The sequence below is a fragment of the Physcomitrium patens genome, chromosome 21 (assembly GCF_059467195.1).
Source record: "Physcomitrium patens ecotype Gransden chromosome 21, ASM5946719v1, whole genome shotgun sequence".
Lineage (NCBI taxonomy): Eukaryota > Viridiplantae > Streptophyta > Bryopsida > Funariales > Funariaceae > Physcomitrium > Physcomitrium patens.
Genome location: NC_143430.1, coordinates 6,521,479 through 6,542,662, shown reverse-complemented (window position 1 = coordinate 6,542,662; position 21,184 = coordinate 6,521,479). Strand labels below are relative to the sequence as shown.

General features: G+C 35.3%; 2 protein-coding genes across 10 annotated transcripts; one reads left to right on the top strand and one right to left on the bottom strand.

Annotated features, from left to right (window-relative positions):
* The first annotated feature begins 9,586 nt into the window (after nucleotides 1-9,586).
* On the top strand, nucleotides 9,587-12,075 carry LOC112273976 (uncharacterized). Of its 3 annotated transcripts, none has more exons than XM_090245808.1 (4): nucleotides 9,587-10,412; nucleotides 10,569-10,779; nucleotides 11,045-11,317; nucleotides 11,487-12,075. In XM_090245808.1, exons 2-4 carry the CDS (start codon nucleotides 10,764-10,766, stop codon nucleotides 11,783-11,785), a joined length of 588 nt encoding a protein of 195 aa, XP_090101934.1. In that variant the 5' UTR covers nucleotides 9,587-10,412; nucleotides 10,569-10,763; the 3' UTR covers nucleotides 11,786-12,075. The 3 variants fall into 3 exon arrangements, with proteins under 3 accessions (XP_090101934.1, XP_024358862.1, XP_090101935.1); XM_090245809.1 differs by having other exon boundaries at nucleotides 10,044-10,412; nucleotides 10,569-10,816; XM_024503094.3 differs by lacking the exon at nucleotides 10,569-10,779 and having other exon boundaries at nucleotides 9,943-10,412.
* Nucleotides 12,076-14,961: 2,886 nt separating this feature from the next.
* LOC112274447 (putative xyloglucan endotransglucosylase/hydrolase protein 1) lies at nucleotides 14,962-17,821 on the bottom strand. Of its 7 annotated transcripts, none has more exons than XM_024503964.3 (6): nucleotides 17,523-17,754; nucleotides 17,347-17,416; nucleotides 17,071-17,194; nucleotides 16,778-16,881; nucleotides 16,287-16,479; nucleotides 14,962-16,135 (listed from the first exon to the last, which is right to left on the bottom strand). In XM_024503964.3, the coding sequence occupies exons 4-6, from the start codon at nucleotides 16,838-16,840 to the stop codon at nucleotides 15,675-15,677; spliced, it is 717 nt and encodes a 238-aa protein (XP_024359732.1). In that variant the 5' UTR covers nucleotides 16,841-16,881; nucleotides 17,071-17,194; nucleotides 17,347-17,416; nucleotides 17,523-17,754; the 3' UTR covers nucleotides 14,962-15,674. The 7 variants fall into 7 exon arrangements, with proteins under 7 accessions (XP_024359732.1, XP_024359734.1, XP_024359733.1 ...); XM_024503966.3 differs by having other exon boundaries at nucleotides 17,368-17,416; nucleotides 17,523-17,739; XM_024503965.3 differs by lacking the exon at nucleotides 17,071-17,194 and having other exon boundaries at nucleotides 17,523-17,821.
* Between the last annotated feature and the right edge of the window lie 3,363 nt (nucleotides 17,822-21,184).

The following is a 21,184-nucleotide window of genomic DNA, read 5'->3' as shown; positions in this document are numbered from 1 at the left end:
AAGAAATCAGCAGAGGGATAAAGGACCAATTCAAATATTGGAGGAACCAATTCTTATAAATTGCGATGGACTGTTATTGGGCCAAAGTAATCGAGTATAAATTTCGAGCAGAAATCCAATATTAGACGTGGATCAATCCTCTCTATTTAATCCTATTAGTATATTTGGTCAACCACCGAATTCCAAGAAACCAATATCAGCCCAATTGGGAGAACAAGCTTATCCATTAAAAGAACCGATTTTACAAGCTCCGTCAAATTTAATTCCAGTACCTTTACCAATTTTTAATATAGAGAAAATCAATTTATCTACGTTGATGTCTAAGATTGGGAAGAAGAAATAGACATTGGAAATTACCACTAATACTGAACCATATGATATTCTAAAAGATTTGAAAAATCCAAGAAGTAAGTTTGAATCTCGATCAGAGTACACTAACAATTGATGTTTCAATTGATGGAGTATTAGTTTGAAGAGTGCAAGTAGATGGAGGATCTAGTGTAAATCTTATGAATGCCCCTACAATGGAGGAGTTGGATTTGGATCACTAATTGCCTACTATAATAGTTTTGAGAATGACTGACTACACTCGAGTTAAACCTATGGATATTTTACGAAGTATTGATACAATAGTTGCAGAGATTACTTACAAAATTGATTATATAATTTTTTAATTGCAAAGCTCTATATTGTCATACCCAATTTTATTAGTGCGACCGTGGTTGTATCAAACTAAAATTCGAAATGACTGGAGCTGTGGTACATTGACAATTGCAAAAGGTAATGATAAAATTGTGCTTCAAATGTACCCTGTCCAATATCACAAAGAAACTCAATTTACCAGTTTAGAATTCATGTGGAATTGTGAAGATGAGTCTATAGAAGAAGAAATTGATACATCTGATCCAATTTATGCTAATACAAGGCAAGTTGTCGAGCACACTAGAATGAAATACCAGTGCAGGGGACCGAAAGAGTACTTAGTTCGTCTAGATGTTATTGACATTTTTGATCATATGATTGCATATTGGATGAATAGACATGATATTAATCACATTAGTATTATGGAACTGGAGTTGGAAAGTTCTAATTTGTCAGATTTTATGAAAGATTTTGAAATTGAGCAGCATATTATTTCAAAGACTCCTGAAATTCCATGATGTCAACCAATTAATTTAGGTATATAGGAGGCTTCCCAAATCATTCAGATTTATGACAGTATAAAAGGCAAGGAGAAAGAAATTTGGGTGGATTACTTTTTAACACATAAAAATGCTTTCGCATGGTTGTATGCGGATTTGAAAGGAATTTAAGTTGAAATTTGTGACCATCGAATTATATTGGAGGAGAACGCTACATCAGTACGTCAAAGACAATATCGACTTAATCCAAAATACTCACTTATGATAAAAGAAGAATTGGATAAACTCTCAGAGGTTGGATTTATCTATCTAGTTCTTTTTAGTGAACGGATTTCATCAATTGTTATGGTACTAAAAAAGAATGGAAAAGTTCGCATCTGTCAAGATTTTTATAAATTAAATACAACTACCAAGAAGGATTATTTTCCTTTACCATTCATGGATAGTATATTGGATGCCGTGGATGGACATGAATGTTATTCATTTCTTGATGGATTCTTTGGTTATAATCAAGTTAAAATTGTAAAAGAAGACCAGTTTAAAACTACTTTTATTACGAATTGAGGGACCTTTGCCTATAAAGTTATGCCGTTTGGACTTTGTAATACACCAGCTACATTTCAAAGCGCATTGCTACAGATCCGGATAAAATAAAGATTATAGTAGAATTAAAGAAACCAGACACTATTATGGATGTTCGAGCATTTGTCGGCCATGTCAGTTATTATCGGTAATTTATCTATCTATTCGCAATTATATGCCTTCTCTTGACAAATCTCTTGAAGAAATCACCAACTGATGGGACCAGTCCAGTTTGGACAAAGGAATATACAATTGCATTCGAAACATTGAAACAGAAATTAAGTCAACACCAATATTGGTGGCACCTTGTTGGACAAAACCATTCCAAGTTTATGTAGATGCATCTAATGTTGCGATTGGTTCTGTGCTAAGCTAGAAAGATGTCCGAGGTTTTGATCACCCTATTTATTATGTAAGTCGTCAATTGGTAGCAGCTAAAAGAAATTATACAACAATCGAAAGAGAAGCATTGAGGATGATTTATTCCATACAAAAGTTTCGACATTATCTTCTTGGTTAAAAATTTATTTTCCATGTCATCCATGATGTTTTAAAATATATGATTAATAAGCCTCAATTGAGTGGTTGTATTACACGATGGATTTTACTCTTGCAAGAATTTGACTTTACTATTCAGGTAAGACCAAAAAAATCACATTCCAATGCGGACCATTTATCTCGGTTATCCAATATATTGGGTAATGAACCCACTAATAAAACACTACGTGATGCAAAACTGTTTGCAATAGATGTAATTACTCCGAAGTATAGTAAAATAATTCAATACTTGATATTTCAAACCTTTCTATCCAATTTAAAAGAAAAGCTTAAACGACGCTTAATATGAAAATGTGTACCTTATACGATGATTGGTGAAGCTTTATATAAATAAGGCAAGTATGGAGTTTTGCGACACTGTATTTATCAGATTGAAGTGAGTATTATATTGGAAGGTTGCTACTTGGACAATTGTGGTGGATATTTTGCAGGGGACAGCACGGCTCGTAAAGCTTTACAAATTGATTATTGGTGGCCAACAATGTTTGCAGATGCCCACCAATTCGTCCATCATTGTGACCCATGTCAGAGAACGGGTCGACCTACTAGGACCTCAGCAATGTCATTGGTACAAATTCTGGCTCAAGCGCCTTTTGAAAAATGGAGGATTGATTTTATAGGACCAATTGTACCAGCCTCAAGAAATGGATAAAAATGATATATACTGGTAGCAACGGATTACGTTAAAAAATGGTCTGAAGCCATAGCTACAAAAACCAATAGTACAAGTACAGTAGCAACCTTTTTGTATGAAAATATTATTACATGGTTTGGTTGTCCACAAGAATTGGTTAGTGATCGAGGAACTCATTTTATAAATAGTATATCAAAGTACTTACGGCTAAATATGAGATAAAACATCATAAGACTACAGCGAATTGCCCTAGAGCCTATGGACAAACAGAAAAGACTAATTGAATTTCATGTAAAATCTTAACAAAAACAGTTTGAGGAGCGGGACCTGATTGGGATACTAAGTTGTTCGCAACTTTATGAGCATACCATATTGCGTATAAAGTTACTACCAATGCTATCCCTTTTCAATTGGTTTATGGCCAGAAAGCAATATTATCTATTGAATTGGAAGTCCAAAGTTTACGAGTTTCTATAGATAATAGATTGAGAGATCATGATTCATTATAATACCGTTTAGAAGAATTAAAAAATTTGGATGAAACTAGAACCAATGCATTAATGATAATGGAAACTACACAAAAACAAAGGAAGACTTATTATAATAGTAAGCATAGACCAAAGGCTTTTATGCCAAATGATTTGATACTTCTTTATGATATTCGATTTAAAAAATTTCTTGGAAAATTTCAAGTTCGATGGCATGTGCCATATCGAATTATTGACGGATTTCCAAATGGTTCAGTGCAATTAAAAGATTTTATGGGTACTAAATTTACAACACGGATCAATGGCCATTGCCTAAAACTTTACTATACATAAAGTCGGAATGGGTTTTCTGTTACAAAAAGGGGGAGAATAAATAATGATGATGATAGGATAGTAAATGTAAGGTGATAAGAAGTGTGAGGAATATGGATGGAATTAGTGACAGCGGTAGTAAAGTCTGATTGTCAGACTTAGTTAGTAGGGTATTTCATCATGACAAATCGTGGAGAATAAGGGGGAGTCGACCCAATTGATTGGATCAGAGTAAGGAGTAGGAAGGAGGTTCTTGACAAACATCATGTTTTTTTTTTGTGTAAGCAGCCATGTATGTGTATTTTGAGAGATTAGTTGTGAGTGCTTGCTTGTGTTAGAATACAATGGTGATTGAGAAGACTAAGAGGCAATTGAATAGGGAAGAGAAATAGTGCAATGTAAGGCATAAGGATGAGTTGCCACCATTGAAGTGTATTATTGTGACTAATGTGGAGCCAATCTGATTGGATGTTTGTTGGACTAAAGAGAAGTAGCAGGATTTTGGAGGAGTGCATATGCATGGATTTTTGTGTATTTTACAAAATTTACCACCAATTGATGTTGCGTTGGTGGAGGTAGGATTAAAGAGAAGTGGATGGCGGAAAAGGAGAAGGTGGCAAACATGGTGTCTAAGAAAGCAAAGATGGAGACCGATTGGAAGGAGCAACAAGAGCGGCTGTAGGTAGAGGTTACGATGTTGCAGACTAAACTAGCCACATTAGAGAAGGAGGCCAATAATACAATGTGGACCAATATGCCAATTTCAGCGACAACACCTTCGGAGATACCTTTGAAACGGACAGAAGAATAGCAGAAGATGTTGGAGGAGTGCGATAATCAAATTGCTCATCTTAAGTCTCAGGTACGGGAATTGGATTTATTAAATGAAGATTTGATGGCACGTTTGGATGGAGAATCCTCAAACACTAAAGCAGACGACAAAAATATAGCAGAGGAGGAGGTCGCCAATTCAAAGGGTGGTAAGCCAACGCCATTGACTGAAGAAGCCAACGCTGCTACGTCTTTATAAGTTGAGGCTAAATAATGTTTGCGAGGGCACTGCACAATTAAGAATGGAACTATGTAGAATATGTAAATAAATTTTGTAGTAAGTTAATAGTTGATTATTGATAACCTTAAAAATTAGACTTATGGTTAGATAGTTTAATTAATAACAATAGATTGTTTGTGGAACAAATGGTTAAGAATTCAAAGGTTCATAACCTTTGGAATCTGCTGGCTGACCATCCAACTTTTGGTAGGATAAAGAAGTTGAGAAAGGGAGATCGGGGCTAGACTGTGATAGTCGTAAGCCAGGGTAAGCTTGGTGCTACCTCTTTTTTTTTATGCTTTTATTATTTTCTTATGAAAAATTGTGATTGAGAGAAGTATTGTTGAAACTATGATTAGAATATTGTAGAATATGACTTTGGACTGACCGTTTTGGAATAAATCTATGACCTTGAGAATTGAGATTATCGAATTGTATTGTATTAAGTGAAGATATTGAATTTTGTGTGATGAATTGAAAAACTGAATATAATAAATAAGCAGGAGATCAATAATTGAATATATATAAACCCCAAAAAGAGTAAGTGGGAGATGAACCGATAAGAATATGGAAGTATTGTTGAATTGATATTTGTAGAATGGATTATATTTTGAATTAAGATGGAAGTAGTAAGCCTTGGTGCTTTGTAGTTTGATAATTGATTTTAGATAGCTAGAGTACAGTCAATTGTGACACTAACAGACCCAATTCATAAAACCAATCTTTCCCCGTATTCGAACCCACCTCTATTAGTTCAATTGCTTTGGTATATTGAAGCTTGAACACAATGAAAACAACAGTTACGAAGGCCACAACAATGACCAAATAACAGGATGGACTTCTTACCCTGGTATAGGACAATATTGATGGTTGAGACGGCTTATCAACTATCTTTGAAGAGAGCAATGATTGGAGTATGTTACAAATATAATTTACCGTATCTTGAATTTCTTCAACATATAATGATTGTTCTTTGTAGAACACATCTCTTAAAGGGAAGGTAATACCATGGACATATACATTTACCTTAATAATTATTTTTATAATTAGGTAGAAGTAAATAAATATAGATTAATTTTATAAAGTCTTTTAGTGAAGCTTTATAGACGTGATTTTGACTTTAGATGTGTTCATAGATTAGAAACTTGGCCAATAAGTTAACCACGTATTCGTAGCTTGTAGAACAAGTTAACTTCGCATAATAGCTTATAGAACAATCTAACTATGTGGCACATACATAGATAACTTACCTTGCAAGTTAAGACATGTGGCTAGCAAAGTCAACATGTTTTGGAGGTCCTATAGGACATTGCCATGTAGCTCCTAGTTAAGAGTATATATGGAGGCAAGAGTGAAGCCTTCTTCACTCTTGTCAATGCCATTGTAGTCCTTAGTGTTGTATGAAGACTTTCTAATCTTCTTGTTTTTGGCAATAGCCATTCAAGTTAATATTACATTATCTTTTGAGTGACTTTTTAGTTTTCTTAAGTGACATGAGAGTGTATCGAGGATTTTCTTTCATTGAGATTCTTGTCCCTGACAAGAAGTCTTAAGAATATTATATTAAATATAAAAAAGATAAAAATTTTAAAACAAAAAACTTTCTTTAAAAAACTCTACATTAAAAGAATTCATATAGAGTCTTATGTGAATTTTGTTTAAAGTACATTTGTACTTTTAAGAAAATATAATGTATTTATTGCAAAGATGTTTAAAATATCTTATTTATATATAAGCTACAAATATGTTTTATCCATTTTTCTTGAATATCTTTCAAATGGATTCTCTAGACTTTTTAAACTTAAAAAATTTAATATTGTTTTTATAACCTATGACTTGATTAAAATTTGACACTAATTTAATTATAAAATTTAATGTGAGATAGTTTTAAAATGCCTCATTTTATTTGATTTTATATTTTGAAATATGATTATTTTAAAAACTTTTAAGAATAAGTATAAAAACTAGTTTTTTTATTATTTATATTCTTTTTTTGATTTCATCTTGTAAGAAGTTTTTAGTTCTACTCCATATAATATTATCTAAATCTTGTTTAAAAACATTATCTATAAAATTTGGATATTTTTGCATACTTAACATATTTTTTAATGATTAAAAAAATCTTATTCAGTTTATAAGATTTATTTTCAATGTGTTTTATTGTATTCTTTACTAAGCTATCTTAGAATGTAGCATAATGTACATCTTATGATCTCATTTTTCAATTGAATCATTTTTCTCATATATATATATATATTTAGATTCTTAAAAAAATCGTGAAAGGATAATAATAAAAAAATTCCACATGACCTTATATTCCAATAGAAATTATGTAACAGAAATTAGATGTTTAATAACAAAAAAAATAATGAGTATAAAAATTTCAACTCGGAACCATCTCCAAAATGCAACAATTTTCCTTTCATTATAAAACAGATCAAAAATTTTAATGAATCAATTTGAATTGAGTAAATGCTAACTTAATTTCCGCTCTTGCAATGTAAATAAAATAAAGTAAAAAATAAAATGCGTGACGATTGAAAGAATTTAATAGAATCTACTAAAGTTGATAGATCCTCTTATTGTACATGAGATGGACATTTCAAAAGATTTAAATTTCCTATAAAAACAAAAATAATAAAAAAACATTAAAAATATGAGAAACTCCTCCGTTACTCTCCAGTTGGGGTGGTGCAAATACCACAACAAACACCTACTCACAACCAGCAATCACATCTTCCTTCCCAATACAAAACTCTCCACACAATCCACAACTCTCTACACATGCAAAGCTCTATACATCACCATTGTGAAGCAAACTCTGTGCAGCTATTAATTGTGGTTTAGTAGTGCATTATGAGCCAGATTTTTTGTGAAAATTAAGACCTTCTGGCATCAGAAACAATGCTACAGAAGAAATGGATCCCATCCACCAAGCACTCTACCCTTCACAAATGCAGATCATTGTCATAAACTTTATTTTGCACTTTATGGGCAAGGTTGATACACAACACACTAAGTATCTATTAACCTATCTTTTATACAATAGAGCTTAAGGGGATAGACTGGAGGAAACAAAAACCATTTCTATTTGGCTGCATATCTCATTGTTTTCATCAAAAGTGAAGCAATAACTCAACTTTTGATCAATCGAAGATCAAAATTTGCAGGTTGTTGCTAAAGATTGCTGGGAGTAGCAGCGCAAGATTATTAGATGTGGAGCTTGGAAGCACCACAACCTGGAACAACATGGAACATAGTAGAATGGCATACAACATGGAGTTTCATGTCATATGAAGCTTCAAACAAAAGGTTAATTTACAACACATAGTTTACAATGTTTTCTTTGTGCCCAATGACAAGGGTTTCCACTAGTCATTTTAATAAATCCTCTAATGAAGGAGATAGGAAATACATAGTTTTGTTCATTTGATTTCTGTGTAGAATCTGAAACAAACCTGGCAGTGGTGGCTTTTAACCAAACCTGAGGGTTGCAGCTTTGTAGATGCATTTTCAAATATTGTTGCATCAAACTCTGTGTGGAGGTGGGCATTGAGTTTTCATGCAGATGATGGAGATTAGAAAACAATGGTTCACTTTCAGTACAAGAGTGTCTGCAGCAGCCATTTTGTTTTGCACAAAACTTGTGAAGAGATTCATCAATGATGTGTGTAAAATGAATGAGTCTGCTTGCTTTGTTTTATCTTTCTCTGGAGGGATGTATAGATGAAAGAAAAAAAAATATATATATATATATATATATATACATATTTTATACTAGTAACTTTGTTGTTGAAATGCAGAGTTTTGATTTACTGTTAGATAATGCTTTTAATAGAGGGTAGCAGATGAGAAGTATTTAATGAGAAAGAAAAAAACAAATTGGTATCCCACATGGTCCAAAGGGAGGTTAGGGAATTCTCAATTTGTTGATGATTCTTTTTACTGCTTCAACTAGAAGTAATGAAATATATATATATATATATATATATATATTAAGAAGGATTGATGTAGAGCACTTACTCTTTGCATCTCCAACCTTCTTCTGCAAAAAGGAATTTGACATATTTTTAAATTTTTGAAATTGTGTTATTTATTGCACTGATTATTTTTGTCATAATTATTATTTCCTCTTTTAATTATCTCCCTTGTCTTTTACCTTCTTATATAACTATATTGAAGTTGCAAAACTTTTAATATTGGCAATAACATTATGATAATAGTATGTGTTATTTAATTATTTTGTCATGCACCAACTATAAGCTTTGCATCATTTACAAAATTTGATCTATGTGTATAGTTTTAAGTTTATGATAAATGAAGTTTAATCAAAGACAAAAAAATTAAAGAATTATGAACTATAATGTTTTATATTAAATTATCATTATATGTGGACTAGAACCTCTAAGGGTAAATCAAAATGTGCAATCTTTTTAATAAATTTGGGTCAATGCTTAAGTATAATATTATTAGTTACCAAATTTGGTTTTGACAAAAATGAATCAGAAAAATATAATCCTTATAAGGTTTTTTTTGTACAAACCTTGGAAATTCTCCAGAAAACTAATAAGCGTGAATTTAAGTGTTTATGTAAATACCTATGATTAAATTTAAAAATTGGAAAATATTAATAGCTTCTTTTATTTTCAAAAATATAAATTTCATTTTATGTATGCATAATAGAGTAGTTGATAAAATCTAGAATGATTTAATAAAAGTCACATATGTGAATGTTTTATGTATAATGCTTGATCAGATTGTAGAATATATATATATATATATATATATATAGTATAAATTTAAGTATTTAAACTGGTAGGATTGCAAAACACAAGCAAAACACAACCCTTTCACATATTCCCACAAAATCTCGAAATCAAACCTCTGGAACCCACACAAGTTATATATAACACAGGATTTGGCATCAACAGGAGGGAAAAAAAAGGTCAATCAACCGAACTTTGTGAAGACCGGGTAAAAGAGGAAACGTCTTCACAACCACAAACAACGCTTCACTAAAACAATAAGAAGAAGTGGAAGAAGAAGTAAAAGAAAAAATAAAGCAATAAAATAACGCAAAAACGAAAACCAGGAGGCATGTCTGGTAAATGCAAATGTGAAGAAGAAGCAGCAGAAGAAGAAGACCAGATGGCACATTTCTGAAGAGTTTGGGGGGAATGCCAAGTGGGCTGTGCAGAGCTTCCCACCTCGCAGACCCCCCCACCCCGCACTACTATTTATATATATGTATATTTAGTATATGTCCTTCCTTATAATTTCCACTGATTTTGTGCAAATGGGTGTGTTTTTTATGCAGTTGCTTACACTCTTGTTTATAGTTTAGCAAGTGTTTTATCCACAGAGGCTGGGTGGCATCATCCATGGTGCATTGTTTAGAATAAGACATATTTCCTTCATGCTACAAATTGGGTTAAACGTGATTGCATGTTGCACTCTTTGTTGGGTTTAGCTGAGTTTTGTTGTGTGCTTTTTTCTCGGAGGTAGAAAGGATTTGCAGCTGCTGCTGTTGTTGTTGTTGTTGTTGTTCACAGCGTTGGATCTACACTTAGAAAGAAGTGGGTTGAGGGTTTAGGAGGTGGGCATGGCTGGTCTTGATTCAAGAGATGGGAAATCGGATTTAGAAGGTAAGAATGGCAAGAATAGTTTTTCTTTTGTGTTTTTTTATGAACCCGGGTCGCATGTGTTGGTTTCGAGTGGAAGGGTCAGGATCCGAAGGCCGGTTTTATGTCCTTGTTTCTCTTCGGATTCTATGTGATGAGTCTGTGCGATGTTGCTTTCAGCGGAGGATTGCAGATCGTGCGCTACTTGTTTGTGTTAAGAACCATGGGATGGAGTTTGAGGATGTTCGACTTCATGTTAGGTCGAAGATTTGGAGCAGATGTGACTGTGAAATTAGCTTTGCTACAGTAAACGTCGCATCGTTAAGGGAGGTGAAGTGATGAGGAGAACGTTAATAGTGCTCGTAATAGTGAGAAATGTGTAGTGGACGCGGTGAGGTTCTCACTTTTTTCAGGCAAAATCTTCAAAGGTACCATGTGAAAATGAGTCGTTGGGGATCTGCTGCTTGTAGCTAGTCTCGTAGCAGGAATTTTCCGCAGTCATCCGAAGTAAGGAGTAAAACATAATTTGCTGCAGTGTTTGCTTCTCGGTGCTCTTTACTATAAAAAAATAAGTAATTAGTTTACTGCGCTTTCGCTTGCTCGTGCGTAAATCCCTACAATTATTTTTCTTAAGGTTGGATTTCTTGATTTTGCAGGCTACTCTGCAGACAACGAGGAAACTCCGGGTCCAACCGCGATGCAGAAACTGAAAGAAAGAGTTGTAGATTTTGAAAACCACCTGAAAGGTAAGGAAAGCTCAGATAAAGAGGACCCTCATCCTGAGTTGTCCTATATTCCACCGGCAGATCCAAAGCAACTTCAAGAAGGAAAACAGCATGGAGGATTGCCAGCAGCTGTACTTGGCAGTGATGTGCCTTCTGGAGTAACCGCAGATTACTTGTCTTCGGTGAAAGACAAGGGGGCTGGAGGTATAGTCTTCGACAGAAACCTCTTCTTCCTTGCTGGTTTCATGAAGACTCGTCTTTGCAAAACCAGGTTAAATTAGTATAGAACTATCCGATAAACGAAATTTATTTTTAATGAGGAAGTCCTCAGGTATACAATATTACTGACTTGGTTGCTGCATATGGCATTCAGGGCATAAAAAACAATTCTCAGGTGAGGATGCTGATGAACCCACAATGATCGGCAGAATCAAAGGAAAGTTTTTAGAAGCTGAGAGTTACCTGAAGGGCGAAGAGGCACAGGCGAAGAAGGATCCTCATCCTGAGCTGTCCTACATCACTCCCATGCCACAAGAAAAGCCAGGATTGTTCACCAGAATAGAACATAAATTCGGAGGCCAAGAGAAGAAGGGTGAAGCTGCAAACCCTTCAGCATATCCTAAAGGTGTTGGAAGCAGTGAGTTAGGTACTGGCTATGAAGAAGATGGTTGAGAGATTGGGAATCGTGCCGCATTTCCGAAGGTCACAAACTACGCATGAAGAGGTGTTACGAGGTGTACATGGAGTACTAGTTGCTGTAAGGTGCTGCCTGTGGTCTGTGTGATAGATTAGGTGGTGTATAATGGGCAGAAAATCACTCGAGCCCCCAAATTACCTGAGCAGGCACAGGTAATGCGATTATAAATGTTTCTCAGAAGAATTGGTTTTCCCACATCTTTCCTTGAAGCATTGTGTCAGTATACAAGTTCCATGAATATATTTTTGTCCTTTTTTCATTTCAATTCCTTTCTCTGTACATTCGCACGATTAGGTGATGTTTTGACTTCGTTGTAGGTAATGTAGTTTCTACTGAAATAACTCTTGAAGAATATTTCATAGAACTCATAACATTCCAGCTCATGTCTCAATAGTTTTTCCCAGCTGTTAGGTTCTGCATATCACAGAGAGATGAATACCTTTGCTTGTGTGCTTCTGTGAATCAAATACAGTGGCCTTTAGGCTTGACATCAAATGTAACTCCATGTTAGTCTCAACATGGAATGCCAAGCCTTAAACATCACCTACTGAACCTGAATACCTATTAAACTTTGCATGGTCTAGATCTGCACAGATAACAGAATTGTATTCAACAGGGCAATCCCAAAAGCTATGCTCACTGGTTGTCAGAAGCCGCCTCCCCATCTAAGTAAAAGTAAATGGTCCCACAGTTCTGTTCAAATACATGAGCATGCTTAGAAATATTAATCGTTGACAAGTAAAATAAAAAATAATAATAATAATAAACGTGAGATGTTGTAGTTCAGCACTCTTCTTTTCAAAGATGGAATCACCACAAATCAGCACTCTTCTTTTGTGTGCATTTTTGGGTCCTCATGGTCACATTCATATTGTTTCCCCCTCAAAACCCACACATGTAAGAGCTAATATTACAGTTCATCAGCAACAGTAGCAGACATGGGAAATTGTGCAATTCCATTTGAAGGGGAGAGAGTGGATTCAATTTTGCTCATATTAACTGGGTTTGAATTGAAAGTTTATAGTGGTGCCCTCTATTCTTCTGTTTCATATTCTGAAGGCTGTTTAGATTGTGGAAGTTCAGAAGAAAATGAGTTCTTCACAATCGAAATGGTAACTTGAATTCATGAACAATCTTGCTGTGGATGTAATTGGAGAGTAAGTGAGGCTGTAAAGGAATATCAGCAGAAATCCTGATGCTTGGAGAAACCATTGCAGCTTTGATTGAGCCTCATTAGAAGAGTTTGGACCACTAAGGTAGCTGACCCATTTTTGATAACTTAAGCATTTTAGTATATTTGTAGTATGTGTATGAAAAAATTTAAAAATTACTTGCATAGGAAAATAGAAATCAAGATGATTCTAAGTGTTTTCACATCATTTTGCCTAAACACATAATTATTATTAATATTATAGTTCAATATTTTCTTTGACACAAATCTGACATATAAGCCAACCTAATTTTGGCTAGTGGTTGGTTACAAAATCAAGAATGGTTGATTTGCCAAATAATTTTATGAATTGGCATAAAATTCTTCATTTCTTACCCAATGGCACCATAGAATTGAGGCAAAATGTGAATTAAGTAATATAAAACCATAAGGTGTGAGAACTAATCATTATCACCATGTCAAATTAATTAGAAATACACCACCTTATAGATCGAAAATGGGGGGTGGTTGAGAATAGGTATGCTACCTTAACTTTGTTTAACAAAAACTAGACCTATCTAAAAAAATCAAGGATTTTATACTTAATAGATAAGGCAAAAGGACACAACTTTCAAACCCTTCAATTGGTTGAAATATAAAAACTTCTCAATTTTTATCAATTAAAGGATTTACAAATTACAAATTTCCACCTTGTCCGTTAATTATAAAACATTTTTATCTTCCTAAATGTAGTTGGATAATGTCTGTTTTAATTGAGACAAAATATTGTTTAAATGTTGAGAGTTAGACACCAAATCCCATTTGTGGGGCTTTAAAAATAGCTTATCAAGAGCATATGGATATAAATTTAGTGATATATGATGTGCAAGAGCATGAAGAAAGAGTGCATGAGAGGCTTTATTATAATGAAAATGTTGCAATGCTTTGAAATGCAGTTTGAGACAAAATGACAAACCACTTGATACATTTGTGCCACATTGTTTTACTTTAGTTGGGGCGAGCATGATGGTTGTTGTCAATGAAATTGTGGTGAATATTGGTAATATAAATTTAAAATGACCTATTATTTAGTGATAGTAGATTGCATTAAAAAAAAAATTACAACTAAAATTCAATCTAAACACAAAACAAAATATTGTGTACAAATAGAATAAAATAATATCTAATAAAAATCAAGCAATGAGTTGGATGTAAGAGACTTGAATTGTTTTAAGTTAATTTTAAAAATAGATACTCACAAATATATTGACAAAAAATAAAACAAAGTAAAGAACATACAAACATATAAATGTTTAAGATATATATATATATATATATATATATATATATATTCTAAATCTTAAATTAATGAATTCTTGATTATTCATGATAAATTAATCTTCATTTTTTATTTTTTTGTATAAAGCATAATCAAAAATTCTTAATTTTATATTTTAAAATGTAAAATAGTATATAAAAAATAAAATATTTACTTTAAGAATAAATATATATATATATATATATATATATAATTTATACAATTCTAAAAACAATCAATCATTTATTTGTGTCATCAAAGAAACATAAGTCACCTAAAACATTTAGATAAAATTTACCAATGTCTGTAAAAATCTCAAATGTTTAAAAAGAAAATATTCTCTGTGCAAATTATCAATGTAAACAAATGAAGCTGTCAGTATTATATGCACCAAACATAAAAAATCATAATTACATTGATTTTATTTAATACAACGGATTTTAAAAGAAAGAAGACCAAACCAAGTTTTCAAAAAGAGAAGGTGTAAGATTAAGATGATTGTAAAAATTAATTTTTACAAAATGCATTAGAATACAAATAATGTCATAGAATAGAAAAGATAGAAGACTATAGAATACTACAACCAAAGTAATTTTTTCTTTACTCTCATGATTATAGAATACCTTTCAAGTCTTGCAATTTTGAATTTAATAGAAATCGAAATTCTATATCTCGAAATTGGATTGCACAAAAAGAATGTTTTTCTTTTTACTTTTTTTCCATTGAACAATATCCATCCAAAAGAAAAACATCTTTAATAAACAATTAGAGTAGCAACAAGAAACTAGTGGTGCCTCCACAAGATTCTGTTCTAAAGACCTGAACTTGACAAAAGAGAACCACTGTATCAAGATCTTTGGAGGAAGTGGGGTTAAGCACAGCAAAGGAGCCACAACCCACAAATCCAAACAAAGGTAACAAACAAAGAACACATGGTTTCACTGCATTCCTGCATGTGCAGGTACACACAAACAATGCTTCACACAACACCAAAATAATCCCGAGTGAGTGGCGAGGAAGAATGCATGTGGATGGCGACACACCTCCATAACTCAACAAGCCTTCAAGTGGCTGCTACAAACTGGAGCCACAACCTGGTGAAATCCACACACAGTCCCAACTGTGGATCTGTGCTCCAGTGTCAAAAGTAATTCCAATTCCAATAGTTGTTTTGTGGATAGTCAAAGCGGTACTAACATCTTTTGTGGTGTCGGTATCGATGCTTCGACGTCGAAACATGCAGAAGGGATAAGCTTCGTAGTGACGCTTGCAAGTGGATGTCTCGTGATTCTGTCACTTTGCAGCTTCGAGCACGAGAAGTGACAGCCACAATCGGGTGTTGTTGATTATTTTGGTGAGGAATGAGAGAGAGAGAGAGAGAGAGAGAGAGGTCAGGTTACTGATCAGGGAGATGAGGAACTTGTACGTCTTTGTATGTGCACACATATGGCTCATCGCAGCCTACGTAGCAGCCAGCCCACTCTCCATTGTTCACCCAGCCTGCATTCCACACTGACGCATACAGAAACATGGGCTTCATCGGGTAAGCGTCGTTTGGTTTCCGTTCATGCTTCCGAACTTGCACCTGATCGATGAACCAAAGAATCTCGGTAGGGGTCCAGTGAATGGCGTATTCGTGGAATGTCTCGGAAGAGTCGAAGCCAAGCTGGTGAATCTCCTCTCGATTGCCCACCCCCTCAGTGTACACGTTTGTTTGGATGATGGTCTTGTCTTTGCCCAGGAACTCGAAGTCGATTTCGTCTTGGAACTTGTCTCCTTCTAACGAGGACAAGTAGAAGCTGCAGTTTAGGCCGCTCGTGTTGCCGGCTGGAACTTTGATCTTGGCACTGAAAATTCCTGCACAGCAATTTATGTTCTCACGCAACTCTAGCACAATGGCTAAGCGGGGGCGATTTTGATGAAGAGTTTTGCTCGAAAGATTCCTTTGGGAAGGATTATTAATGTGAGTGCCGACGACAGGAAGCAGATTGAGAGAAATGGAAATTACCAGATTCGAAGCGATGTGTAGTCCGCCATCGTGCTCCGTTTCGGGCGTCATAACTGATTGCGATTTCTCTCGCGTCTTTGCTGTGATCCAGAACCTCATGTCCATAGTCCACTTCGATGTCATTCAAGTGCTTGGTTGTGGTGAGAAGGACAGGCTTGGGGGTGGCCATGCACTGCATGGAACTGTCCGGCACCTAGTCGCACACACACATGCATGCCTCAATGATCCATACAATACATAGGACTTGGGTATGATCTTATTCATGCACATGAATAAGTTGCCCTGGTTGTTGTTACTGAGAAACCAAAGAAGCAGGAGACAAACCAATTATACTTGAACTTAGAGATGCAGGAGAGCGCGAGAGAGAAGCAGCTAGAAGCCGATCTGAGTGTGAAGAAGCTGGACACCAACACCTCGCCCTGGTGGAGATTTCACACAAGTTGCTTGAGATCTGTGTTGCAAAGGAGATGAAGGATAGGAGGAACACTGACCTGCATACTGGGGGCTGCAGTGCCTACACAGGCGCAACTCCCACCGCAATCCCCTCCATTCATTTTCTCGTTTTACGTCTTCAGTCGCCTTAAGCACAACTTCCCTATAAGCACACACACCTTGGAGAGGAAGCTCATTTGATGCGCGCGAAGGAATGCTTGATAGGATTGCACTATTCAATTATCGTGAAGTTCGCACCCGCAAGCGAAAAATGTATTGCAAATTCAGAAGGAATGGCAGGAAACAGTTGACTGACTATGCTACATAGAGGTCACGACAGAGAGGTACTGACAAGAGCATTCACTGAAGCTTTGCTACGGGATGGCGCCATCAGCGGTGCAAACATTCTTACAGCTACCGTGTTGGTGAGGCTGATCGGAATATTACAAACTCCAATGTGTGCCCAAGAGCTTAAACTGAGAACCAACAACGACACAATGTTTGTAGACTCAGATGGACATCTAAAGACGACTCGCAATCAGCAAAGCCGCTCATCACAACCACGCGTGTGGTAACATTCAAACAGGGGCAAATAATCTGGAGAGACACAATGTAGATCCCCGCTTACAGATTCACAAGCCTATCGCACCTCGGTGTAAAGAAACCCAGCAGCTAGAAAAGCAAGCTGCAACTCGCATCTGTTATCCAAAACCGCGTCAGATCCAGGTGAAATCGACTCACGAGATTAGAACGCATCAAAAGGAGAAGGGCATAATAGCTCGTGAAGGGTTGAGATTGTCCTACTTTCAGACGCAGCACCATTAACTGGAGATGGGATATGTCGAAAACCCCTTCTTACTTTCTCTCTAAACTTGAATGCGCCTGCGCCCTATGCTTGTGTCAGTTGCATTTCAATAAACCGAGAAAAGCTGATCAAGTTGATCAGTGCTCCAACCTTAGGCCAAATTTTTCACTGCCATCCAAATATAAACAAAAAAATAGAACTCTGTGTTATCTGGCTTCTCAATAGTCACTTGGACTGATGTAACACACACAACACTTGTAGAGACCTCTCTCCGTTTCGTCGACCACAACCACTTTCGGAAAGTGCTCAGATTTGGGCTTTGATCGTACCCTCAGACTTATCTGCTCCTTGACTGCAATGGTCTCTTATTATGGGAAATCACGTGCCCAATTTCCCCCGTGGGTCCCAGGTTCTCTGGTGATGGATGCTTGCACTGCGTGTTGTGATGGGTCGAGTTTCATTCTGGCATTCGTAGCTCAAAGGTAGTTGAGTCGCCTGATTGAGCTCTTGATTCGGCTCACGCTATGCCTGCAACCTCTATCTGTCTTGTTTCTCCTGTTGATTCTACTCTTTTGACCGCCGTTTTATTTATCCCTTCTGACTACAAACGTGGCAGCAATCTTCTATTGAAGAGATGGATGATGAAAGCTGCAATTGTAAACTTAGTAAACAGTGCGAACAATAATCTCGTGGGCGAGATAAAGGTGCATTCTGATGGTGGGGAGTAAACTCAAAACGGTGGTGTCTCTTCTTTGAGCCGAACAGGCAGACCTCTGGCTCAACAAAATGAACCCGAACCACGATATAACCTCAGGTTTGTTTTCTTTTTTTCTTTTTTTCTTTTTTTCTTTTACCTCCACCTAAGAAAAGTTCACCGTTTCCATGCACATCGTAGGTATTGTTGCACGCCACTCCAGCTACAACCGTGGCACCCTAAAATCCCAATCGACCGCATTAAGATAAACGCAATGCCACCAGATCCGAGGAAGATGACTGTAGAGACGAAACGTATTATGTGGCCATGACGGTGCACTGGGATCGTGGTGTTCGGCTCAGAGAATCCCAAGCGCACTCACGCAACATGACTTGCTATCTTGGTCAGGCGCGATTGACTGAAATGAGAAGGATGGCAACCCAGCCCCGTCATCGCCAGGGTGCAGCGCCGTGCCACCCACCGTGAGTCAGAAAAGCACCACTGTGAGCTGCCCTGACACTCACCGCGCGGATTGCTCCAGGCACTCGCTTAAGGCACTCCCATCTATCGATGCCTTCGGGATTGTAGGCCAATTTCGTTGTCCGAGAAGCGGAATTGTTCTCGGTTATCAGCTTACGCGCGTGATGGAGCCTGCGCCCGGGAACTCGAAATGGGGGTTGCAGTGGACTAGTCGAGTCCTGCGACAGTTTCGAGATGAATTTCGATGGGTTATGGGTGTTAAAGAAAAAATCCGCCAATGCGATTGATGGATTTTGGTCGCCAAGGAGAAATGCCCTGATGCGATATATGGGTTCTGGTTGGAATAGAAAAATTCTCCCATGCGATCGATGTCTTCCATTTTCCCCTTGTCGCTGGGTCGAGGTTTTCGTCGACGATCACAATCGTCCGTGGACGAATCGTCGGCGGTAGTTTCCTGGTCATTGAACCATATTCACGGCGGTTTCTGGGCTCCTTCGAAGCCGGGCCACTTGGCACCTTCATGACGTTGATCCTGCTCTGACCTGGGCCACCGTTCCCATGTTCCGTTCCCAAGCCATGTTTAAATATGTCAATCTATTTAGAGCACACACACACACACACACATATATATATATATATATATATATCTGTGTGTGTGTATTGAATTAAACTGTTCACAGTATAATATTATTCTTTAGTGTGTTGTTTTTTATATTTTTCTCAATCTTTTTTGTGCCCAAGTACGTAGATTGAACTGAAGTTGTCTACAGTGTATGCCACATACACATACGCAGCAACTCTTTATTTTTGAGGAAATTACTTTTTAAAACTACCATCACTGGAACATGTCATGTTGGAAAATAAGATAAATAAAAATCTATGTCGGAAAAATATGAAGTCTATTCTGTATATGATAAAGATCAGGAGCTAGCTTTAAGTACATTTTCAATTTTATTTTTTAATGCATGTAACAAAATCATTATTGATTTTGCAAATAAGGACCCAAATGTCTTCGTTTAAGAAAACGTGAAGAAACAAAAATTGACTTTCATGCTCATTTGTTAATGAACAATGAATGAAAGTAGTGGCATGGTTCATAGAACTCTATATTGTTATGCCTTTGAAAATTTTTGACTCTACACTCCATTTAGATGGGAACATGTCATTTAATAACAAACATGTATCAAAAAGAAAAGAAAAGAAAAGAAGACTTGATATGAATGTATGAACGAATATGTAAATACTAAGAAATTATTCTCATCAAATTTGATTGATTTGGTATTTTTGCAACAGTAGGTTCAATTTCTCAAAAGAGTGTAATATTTAAATGATATTTATGTATGTATTATAATAAAAATGTACCAAATTGTAATGTAGTCCATGAAGAGCACCAATGTTTATAAATATTATTAAAACTTTGAAAGGAACTACATTGAATACTCTTATAACTTTCATATACCTAAGCACTACCTTAAATTTAACGAAATGACATAACACTTTGCACTTGACAACTACATACATCCACTTTAGAAATTTATATAACAATTTATGATGAAAATTTTAATAGAATGTTTTGGTACAAGAGAATATAGTGTTTTTGACAATAATTTCTCATTATTCTAATATCATCAAATATCGTCTGAGTTTTCATTCTTTTTTAGTATATGGTAAACAATTATTCTATAAGTTTTGATGGCAAATCCCTTGAACATTTTTTTGTATGCAATTACATGTAACAATTTGGATAGTAAGCATAAGACCATGAGTTACTAAAAAACTTATGAGTTGAGTAATAAATTGTTGTCTTTCAAATAAGAACACACACATAAGTGAAATTGTAGATATTCATACTTTGTTAATATCAGAAAATCAAAATTGTTACATTTCGATTTACAGGTTAAAATCTAAATTTGTAATTAATTATTTATGATCAATGAAAGAATAAAAATTGATGTCTCTTTGAAATGATTAACATTTTTCTTATTTCTTTTTTAGATTACAAAATATTTTTAAAAATAATTTATACTAAAGACAAAAAAAAAAAATCTTATATTTTTCAAGAAAGACACAATTTGGTTGAAAACCACCAAAAGGATGGCACACACACACACACATTTTGCATCAAAGACACTAGCAATTAAAATCCTCATCGTAAAATGGTCGCCTTCCCAAATGAAAACTTCCTTAAGATCATTGTAGCAATTTCAAAGAATAAATAGATATCATTAAAATATAATAATAATAATAATAATAATAATTTTGTGCTGCAGAAGATAAATCCAAATGTGCAGATCACAAGCGAAAAGGTTTTTAAAATAAAATAAAGTAAAATAAAACTTCATATTCATCGATGGATGAAAACACCTCAACGTCAATAAACACAACCTACAACATCCACTCCTGATTAATATTATCATTAAATTAAAGACGACGAACAGAACCGAAACAAATTCATCAACAACCACGGCAAGCTCGTTTTCATCCACA

What these genes read in the sequence shown, in the direction of transcription:
- LOC112273976 (XM_024503094.3), top strand. Translation starts at nt 10,370, where the DNA reads ATGGCTGGTCTTGATTCAAGAGATGGGAAATCGGATTTAGAAG. An exon ending in TGGGAAATCGGATTTAGAAG is followed by an intron (nt 10,413 to 11,044) that starts GTAAGAATGGCA and finishes TTGATTTTGCAG; the next exon opens with GCTACTCTGCAGACAACGAG. An exon ending in GAAAGACAAGGGGGCTGGAG is followed by an intron (nt 11,318 to 11,486) that starts GTATAGTCTTCG and finishes TATGGCATTCAG; the next exon opens with GGCATAAAAAACAATTCTCA.
- LOC112274447 (XM_024503965.3), bottom strand. Translation starts at nt 16,840, where the DNA reads ATGAATGGAGGGGATTGCGGTGGGAGTTGCGCCTGTGTAGGCACTGCA. An exon ending in CTGCAGCCCCCAGTATGCAG is followed by an intron (nt 16,480 to 16,777) that starts GTCAGTGTTCCT and finishes GTGTGCGACTAG; the next exon opens with GTGCCGGACAGTTCCATGCA. An exon ending in TACACATCGCTTCGAATCTG is followed by an intron (nt 16,136 to 16,286) that starts GTAATTTCCATT and finishes ATTGCTGTGCAG; the next exon opens with GAATTTTCAGTGCCAAGATC.